Below are 9,382 nucleotides of genomic sequence, written 5' to 3' on the forward strand. Positions count from 1 at the left end.
TTATGTTTTCACATTATTACCTTCTGCATAAGACTTGATACTCTGTACAAGACCTTATAAAAACAGCTCTACACTGGAAGCACATGTGCCTATTCAAGAAAAACAGGCTAAGTAAACTTTTTCCTAAAGACAAATTTAGGAAGTGAAGAAAACAGACTTAGACAATCACCTCTTTTTTAGTTTCTTAAATAATTTCTGCAAATCATCAAGGAATATGTGCACAGAAAAGTATTCCTTCCTTTTTCTCAGTTACATACATTTAATTAAATAGTGGCCAGCAAATTGCCCAAGTAAACAGCTCAATACGCTACACAAAAAAAAAAATCTGTGACGAAACAAATTTTATACTAGTAGATTATCTGGTTTTACCTTGCCTCATCAGCATTAGCTGATGCTCGTGTCTAGCTGCTTCCATTTCTGCCTCTAGCTTCTCTTTGGCTTCTCTAATGTTCCTGTCAACCTGTTCACGCTGCTGCTTTTCCATCTCATCAAGAGCCTTCCACCGTGAAGCATACTCAAACTCAAATGTTCCAGGCTGAGCAAAGCGTGGAGGCTGTTCTCTTTCCCTAATAAAAATTTTGCGGTAAAAATGTACAAAAGGACACATTTAGATCAACAGCTGTAGCAGCCAGAGAATGTATAAACAATCACTTCAAGTGTAGATCTGACTTTTTATCAACCTGTCAGATGACTACGTTCTTAACCAGACAAAGCTTAAATCAGACATTAAGACAAGTAAAAAGACTATTTTCCAAAAATTGTCCAAAAAAAGATTCTATTTAATTTTAAGATAAAAATTTGTATTGACATCAGTACAAAATACTAAGCTGCAACACTAGATTATCTGTGTTCAGCCTTCTAAAGCAAGTAGTCAATTCATAAAACCAGTTATTTAAATAAATATCAAAGCTTCCTAGACAGCACAGAATATCGGCCAGAACCTGTAAACACTAAAATGAGCCTGCATTTCCCATTCTAACACTAATATTGTACCTAACAGTGACAAATTTTTAAGAAGTGGTCTTCTACAGTCTTACCAGAATAAACACTTTAGATTCAAGCAAAATGAATGACGAATTATAATATTAAAATTAGTATTTTCAGATTAGGGGACTTGTATCTCATGATCGAGATTCACTTTCTCATGTCATGCTCAAAGTTTTACCTGAACTGTGGAAGCTGCAAAGATTTACAGGCCAGGGAGGCTGTGAACAGTTAAGGGGCTATTCAGAGAGCATAAAGATCTGTGGGTATTCAAAATCTCTGCAGGATTAGACCACACCCCTAATCCATAAAAGACTATAGTTTGCTGGCAACAAGCTCCCACTGACTGCAGTGTAGGCCAAGAATCTCTCTACTACAGTAAATGCACAGAATGTTAAACCAACAAGCCAAGTCTGAATTTTACTGTGATTAGGAAATTTGAGAAAGTCCTGTTTAATCCTTTGACACAAAACAGCACAACATACAAAGTACTACTTCCTGCTACACAAACTCAAAAGTAAAAATCAGTGTATATTTACAAAGGTAACTAAGTACATAAAACACGTTTTATAAAATAAAGCTAACCAAAACTTACTTGTGGTATTGTTGTGTTTTTTGCATTAGTTTCTCTGGGAGTCCATCCTCATCATCAAATTGCTCCATTGGTTCTACAACAACTGGTCGAGGTGTTCTGGAAAACATTTTCAATTTAATAACTGAATCATTAATGAAGCAATTACAACTTATTTTAGCATTATAAAGAAACACTCCAGAAAGCTAACATGCAATTCCTGTGCCTTGTCTTAAATCACAGAATTCCAATGAATCCCGATTTTAAGACTTACCTTCGAAAAATAATTGTTTCTATGCCCAAATCCAGCTATTCCACCTAGAAACTACAACTTACTTGATACAGTTCTGTTTGTTTTTTTTAAATACCAAAACCATCTACCAATAATTACAAAATATTGAGGAAGGAACTACCTTTTTGTTCTCATCAGTGAGGCACCAGAGGCCATGACTGTACTGGGAAAGCAACAAATCCAAAACAGAACAGGACAACCTATTCATATTTCTACTGACTTTAACAACTTAGTTTTGCAAGTTAATCTACAACTGAAAACAGCTTGATAATTTGGTATTAATATTACAGTGATAATTAGAAAAACATTTCTGCTTAAGTTATTTAAAACCCATTCTTTGAACAACCATAGGCTCACAAATCAGAATCCTAATTTATCTCTGAAAACAGTTTCCTTGAAATGTAGTAAGCAGAGGCAAGCATGAGCCGGTACTGCCAAAGAGAGCAGTGTAACAACTCTGAATTGTGTAAAAAGCTCTCTGCATCAGTCTTGGGAGCAGAGCTTACAAAACGCAGAGCACTAGAGACACGATTTTCAAAACACCAGCACTCATTTATTATATTCCATGCCTTTATTTCACTTTGCAGATGTTCCCCTACTGCCCCAGTCGCCCTCTGAAAAAAAAAAAAAAAAACCAAAAAAAACCAAAACACACAAACAAAAAACAAAAACACAAACAAAAAACCCCACCAAAACCAAACCAAACAAACAAATGACCCCCCAATATATTTTACTCTGGGCATCAAGTTTAGATTAAAAAGATGAAGTCTGGAATCACAGGGCACAACACAGCAGCTATTTTTTCTGATGCTATCTGCATGGCAATTGCTGACAGTTCTGCTATTTAAATACAACTGAACTGTGGTGCTAACAAGCTATGATGTAAAACAACAATGTCAAAACGCTAATGTTTTGAATGTCTAGTTTTGATACATTTATACAGGAATTGATTCTGATCAGGCAAAGAGTTTTCAGTTAAAAATGGTAAAACTTTAGACTCTGAAGGAAAATATGAAAATAGATGGCAGCAGATTTATGCAACTTTGCATTAGGGAACATGCCACCTAAGCAAGAAAATCATCAAGTGCTTTTTATTCACTCAGGCCATTGTTAGATGGTCATTTCAATTCAACTGATCTATCCAGCTCGTAAAACAAGAAAAACCTTCCCTCATATCCCAGCTTCTTTTTCCCTGCCACATCTCTCATGCCAAGAATAGCACCCATGTAACACTGAACTACATTACTTCCCTTGTTTGGCTCACACTTCCACTCAATTACTAATGCCAAGAAAGCCAGGGAATAAGAACAAATGGCTGGCACCTCCTGATAACAGTAAAGATGTATTGAGATTAAATTTACTATGTAGCCACCAAATCAGTTCAGTAGCACACAAGATTTAAGAAATTATCACAAGAAATTTGAATTCCAGACACCTTATTCACCTGCCATCTGCTCCTGTCAGCATTTTCTCCTGACTTATTCTCTGGTGGACCTGACATTAGAAAGCACCTTCCTGTGCTTAAACAGACTGCAATGGACCCCCATACGAATTAATGCTTTTCTGTTGTTTTAGCAAGCACAAGTGGCTTATGGAAGTATCATGAAGTTCTCAAGCAGATAGAAGAACAGCACAGTCAGGGCAGGAAAAGAACTCCAAGTTACCCCATTCAATGGCAGCGAGCTTCCATGCTGTGGAACCACAGCCTTATTTTCCCAGTGAGAACCAGAAAAATAAAAATAACCATAAATATGTATCATTTCATGCAGCTTTTAAGAAAGCATTCGAAAATGTCACTTGTAACTGTGTTACAGTACAGCAGTTAACAACCCTCTTTGGCAAGTAGAGAAATATGAGATGCAAGAGAAGTGCTGCTATTTGCAAGCTTGCTTGTCCTTGAAATAGATTGTTTTCCAAACATCACTAATATAAACCTTTTCCGAATCTCAGTCTTCATTTTAAAGCAAGGAGAAAATCCTAGCCTTACAAGCCACATAAATTTTTGAGATAGAAACACTTTCTTTAGTTTACAGAAATATCAGCAATGTCATGCACTGTTTTGTTAAGAAACAAAGGAATATTATTTTGTCACTTTGTTACTGGGATCAGGAAGAGTGCAACCAATGAAAATAAAATCTCAATAGAAAATGCCTTACTATATAGAGAAGGAAAAGTAATATTGCATATAAAGAAAAAACCCAGAACTTTGCTCTCAGATTCTCATATGGTAATCTTATAAACAGTAAGCAGAGAAAGATGGCTTTCCTTAAAACAAAACAAAAAAAAAAATCAAGCATATTTGTGGTATTCATGTAAAACACCTGAATTTCTAACCTCATGGCTTTCAGATCTTGAAAACAAAGTAAGAAATGGGGAATACCATGAATGCAATTTCTGCTCACATTAGGAAAAGCAAAAATTATTGACACAACCGGTGGGGACCCCAGAAGGGACTTACACATCAGCAAAGCAGGGGCCATTAGAGCCCTATACAGCATTCATTGATTCAAACAAACACCTGTGAACTTACGTTGTAAGCAAGAATGCCCCATCACTGCATCTTTCCAGAGCTTTCCGTGCTGGAGGCTTTGCTGCAAATTCTACGAAACCTTTCCCTGTAGCTCTGCCACGATCATCTACTACAACGACTGCTCTTTCCACCGGCCCGAATTGCGAGAATGCTTGTTCCAGCAGCTCATTGGAAACCACAGGTGACAGATTCTTCACAGTTAAAGCAGCTCCATGGGTAGCAAATCGAATTCGAAGTGGTCTGCTCTTCAAAATAGTACCATCAAGTTCTGCCTTTGCTATTTCAGCCAGGGTCCTAGATTCCTTTATCAAGATATAAAATATTTATTATCTTTTATTTTCAAATACAACAAATATCACTTTTGAGTGCCCCCCCCTCGAAAAGTAGCAAAGTTGTTTTCCTTCACCTGTGCACATTGGCATCAGGATCATTCAACTTTTTTTTCCCCAATCAAAAAACCAAACCAACAACAACAAAAAACCCAACAAACCAACGAAGTCTCTGCCCTCTGATTGAAAAAAAAAAACCCATTCATTACCCTTTATGGTTTATTCTAAAAAACAACATAGGCGCAAATTTTTTGTTGTGCATTAGAGGACTTAACAAATTCTCATTATGATGGTGCTGCTCTGTAAAGGTCTTGAGTTGAAAACTTGATGCTTTTCACGTTTACCTACTCAATTCTTCATCCCTAACTCCACGCAGCAGGAAATGGTATTCAAAGATTACACTACAGGATCTAAGGTGTTTTGGGTTGGGTTTTTGTTTTGCTTTTAAATAAGTGAAAATATCGCACTTGCTCTCCATGGATGTCCACTTCAAATTTCATCAACAAATAATGAAATTACCTTCTTTGCTCATGTATTCATTCTTCTCACATTTCTGGGCTTTCTGCACCCCCATCCATGAGACAGTGTAAATCAACAACTACCTTTTTTCTCACTTCAAAAATCTTCACCAGGTTTGATACCTGCAATCCCTGACATTTAAAGAAATTCTTCTTTATATCTTTCGTCACAGTTCAACCGGCTAGGCAAGCTGTTAAATATATATATATATATATATTTTCCCTACACGTAATGGAAGAGGGAAGTTCACATAAAAAAAACTCTACCTAATCTCTATTACATACAAACTGAGTAACGAGATGTAAATATATCGCACTTCCTCCAGAAAATTGCTATTTCAGGCTGGGGAATTCTCAGGGTAAAAGATGCACGGCAGAATGCCATAAATATTTTAAGACGACAACCAAAAAGAGAAAAACACCCTAACCAGTAAAATATATGTAAAAATCATAACTAGACACCTAAAAGCATTCTAAAGCTATTCCCAGAATGATACAAATCGGTGCATTCTAAACAGAGCAATCATGAAAACTGAGCGCGCACACTAAATTAACATTTAAATACAGTATCATAAACTTTTCGGATGATTCCTTTTTTTGCATGTTTAACCAAATACTGTATTACCCCTAAAAATCCAGTCTTATCTGGGCACAAGTACTTTAAACAACCCGCGGTCCGCAACCTTTGAAAATCTGTGATTTTATGTTCTGTGCTCACGATGTGCGAGCAGCGGTATTTGGAAACAATCCCGTCCAGTCTTTAAAATTAGCTGCATTAAGTGCCATGGGGTGAGGCGGGGACCGAAACGCCAGGGGCTGGGAGGGCTACTCTGGACGCAGGGGTCTGGCTTGGATGTGTACAGGCGAACAGGGGAGGGGGGAGAAGGAAGAAGAGGCGGGGGAACCACCGCTAGCAGCGAGGAGGAAGAGAATGAGAGGCAGATGTTGCTTTTTTTTACACCCGCCGAAAACGAGAGGAAGGGGCGGGGGACAAGGGACCGAAGCCACCCGCTTTCAGAGACAGCCCCAGGGTGACGGGGCAGCCCCAGGGGCCGGCCCGGGTCCTCACCAGGCGGATGAAGCCGAAGCCACGGTCCCGATTGATGAAGACCTCGCTGGGCTCCCCGTAGCGCTCGAAAAGGCGCTTGAAATCCTCCTCGGTTATATCAGTAGGCAGATTCCCCACGAACAGCCGGCAACGCTGCGTGTAGCTCTTCTCGCCAGGTTTGAGAAAGCTCTTGATATCGATGGTGAACCCAACCTCCTGCTCCTCATCTCCGCCACCTTCTTTGCTCGGCGCCAGAGCCATGGCCGCCGCCGCCGCCTCACTCTCCGCTTCTAGGCCGCGCAACCCTTTCAGGTTGCCGCCGCCGCCGCCACCCCCCACCATGCCCAGCGGCGCCGCTGGGGAGCTGTTTTCGATCCGCACTTGCTTCAAGTTCCTATTCGCGGCCATATCCGCTCCTTCCTCGTGGGTTCTCCCTCAGGGGACGCGGAACCGTGCTCAGCAGCCGCCGCCTCCGACCCTCAGCCAGTTCAAAATGGCGCCGCCCCTAACCCCGGCGATTTGTGCCGGCCCCGCGGGAAGCCCCGCCCCCCGGCCCCGCTCCCGCTCACGGCCGCGCCTCCGCCGCTCCGCCTCAGCACCGGCGCACGGGCTAACCTGCCCCGGGCCCGTGGAGATCCGTCCTTCCCTCCTGCCTGAGGGGGCAGCCGTCTTGTATTAGAGCAGTGGTCTCCTCAGCCCCTCCCCAGGCAGAGGAGCCCCTCGCTGGGGCGTCTCCCGAGGGAAAGGCACCCGGGTGGGATGCCCTGGGGGGTGTCTGGTCGCTGCAGGAGAGGGAGGCAGGCGTGACACAAGAGACACTGAAGCGGCGGCGGGGATAGCCGGGGGACTCATAGAACCACAGAATCAATCAGGTAGGAAAACACCTCTTGAGATCATCGACTCCAACCTGTGGCTGAACACCGCCATGTCAAGCAGAGCATGGCACTGAGTGCCACGTCCAGTCTTTCTTCACACACCTCCACAGACAGTGACTCCACCACCACCCTGAACAGCTCATTCCAGTGTCTAATTACCCTTTCTGTGAAGAGATTTTTCCTGATGTCCTACCTAAACATGCCCTGCTGCAACCTGAGGCTATGTCCTCTTACCCTATCACCTGTTGCTTGGGAGAACAGGCCAACCCCAACCTGGCTACAGCCTCCTTTCAGGCATTTGTAGAGGGTGAGAAGGTCTCCCCTGAGTCTCCTTTTCCCCAGGCTAAACATCCCCAGATCCCTCAGCCGCTCCTCACAGACCCTGGTGCTCCAGACCCTCCCCCAGCTCCGTTGCCCTTCTCTGGACACGCTCCAGCTTCTCAGTGTCATTTCTGAATTCGAGGACCCAGAACCTGGCACAGCACTCGAGGCGTGGCCTCAGCAGTGCCGAGTACAGGGGCACGGTCACTGCCCTGGTCCTGCTGGCCACACCACTGCTGATCCAGGCCAGGGAAGACTGTCCGGGCACTGCGGCACAGCGTGGGAGGACCTGTGGACAGAGAGGGCAGCAAAAGCATTCACCAAGGCAGATGTGGGAGACAGATAATGAGTGAAGAGAGGCCTTATTACACTGCTTCCAGGACAATTACAGAGCAAGAGCTTTCATTATAAAGGGAATTACTTTCTTCTGAGAGAAGTGAAGTCAAACATTTCCTTCCTCGGGCACCCCTTCTTGTAGCAAAGACTGTGGATCTCCCTCATGTGCAGCACAAGACTGTGGTTTGCTCTCCTGCCAGATGCCCAGCTGCTTGGTTTGATTTGTGTGCTTCAACCAGTAGTACAACTAGTGCATGATTTCTCAGAATTATTCGTTTCATTAATACAACTCTAGCACTGAAAAAGTCCAGACCATCTTACAAGGTTAGTAGTTACTTCAGCTAGTGTGTGGCATATACTGTTATTTGGAAAAAGCAATATCAAGCATGATATTCAAGAACAAATTAATTCTACAACAGGTATGAATGTGTTGCTTGGGGGTTTCTTTGTCTATTGAGGAATATTTTAAGTTCCTCTGTCTTGTTGTACCACTTGAGGTACAACAAAGATCTCAGTCCCTTTCTTCCTATCTCTGAGCTTGCTCAAGGACCTTGAGAAGACACAAGTTCTTCTCTTTCTGAAGCAGACTTGTGGGTGTAGGGCATCAAGCTAAACACAGATTTCAACCCCTGAAATTCAGAAAATACAGATGATAAGGGAAGGATATCTACTCACAGCAAAGGCAGGAAGTTGGGCAGTGTAGGAACATGATGGAAGCGTTAGAGTAGCAGTATTGGATCCCTAAAGCTTAATCATCTTGACTGTCCAAAGAACAATGTTCTTTAGTATATTTAGGATTCAATAACAAGTGTTAAGACACAAGTGTTAAAAAAGGAAGCAACTTACAGCAAACCAATAACTTTCTAAAATGGGTAAGCATGAAAAGGGAGTGAAATATATGTTAGAAATGATGTGACTATACACTGTAGATGTGTACTCATCAGTAGATGGGAAAAAGGAGATGCAAAATAGTCTGGTTGTTAAATTTTTACTAATGTAGTTTAATAAAACTGTCATGGTTTTCAAACAGAGATTTCCAAATCAGGTTAGTAGTATGAGCTGCAACCATTGAAATACATGACCACAATTTCCTGTGTACTATAAAAAGGTCAGTAGGAAGAGCAAGGAGTGTTCACAAAGTCCATGCTATTCTTACTTCTCCTTAACTGTAGCAATATCTTAATATCTCAATAATAAATGATAGTTCAGTAAAATAGAACAATAAAATTCCACCTTCCAGAAAGAAGGAAATATATCTGAAAGTATATATATACTTAATGTGCTCATGGATCCATACATTATCTTAATTAGTCAGATTCACAGTACAACCATAATGCTTGCAGTTCTTTTAGCATTTTTGAGAAGGAGCTATTTGCACATGCCCTACAGTCAAACATTTAAGGGTAACATACAAAAAGAACCTGGTATCTGCTGTGTTCAGTCACTTCCTCACCTTCATTTACACATCCCTTCACAATTTACTCAGTCATCAGAAGAGCCCCAGACAGTTTATCTCCCTAAGTACCCAGAGTCTTAGTGGCTTGGTGACTGCTACACCTTGCCACTGACACCAGTTAA

At 41.7% G+C, this 9,382-nt stretch overlaps 1 protein-coding gene across 12 annotated transcripts in view; it reads right to left on the bottom strand.

Annotated features, from left to right (window-relative positions):
- The window catches only part of PSPC1 (paraspeckle component 1), a 59,479-nt gene extending 52,689 nt beyond the window's left edge, over positions 1-6,790 (bottom strand). For 11 of the 12 annotated variants that reach the window (XR_006015333.1, XR_006015332.1, XR_006015331.1 and 8 more), the window contains exons 1-4: positions 6,294-6,773; positions 4,378-4,679; positions 1,580-1,675; positions 370-566 (exon numbers count right to left, since the gene is read on the bottom strand). Coding sequence is in view for 7 of the 12 variants with exons in the window: in XM_042023886.1 (XP_041879820.1) it covers positions 370-566; positions 1,580-1,675; positions 4,378-4,679; positions 6,294-6,680 (982 nt within the window). In the remaining 5 variants the exon portion in view is untranslated. Of the gene's footprint in view, positions 1-369; positions 567-1,579; positions 1,676-4,377; positions 4,680-6,293 lie in introns of all 12 variants that reach the window. The other variant, XM_042023880.1, reaches the window with a different exon arrangement.
- Positions 6,791-9,382: the final 2,592 nt, after the last annotated feature.

This window comes from Corvus kubaryi, unplaced genomic scaffold, assembly GCF_017639235.1.
Source record: "Corvus kubaryi isolate FWS band 111438036 unplaced genomic scaffold, C.kubaryi_AGA036_p1.0 37256, whole genome shotgun sequence".
Classification (NCBI taxonomy): Eukaryota; Metazoa; Chordata; class Aves; order Passeriformes; family Corvidae; genus Corvus; species Corvus kubaryi.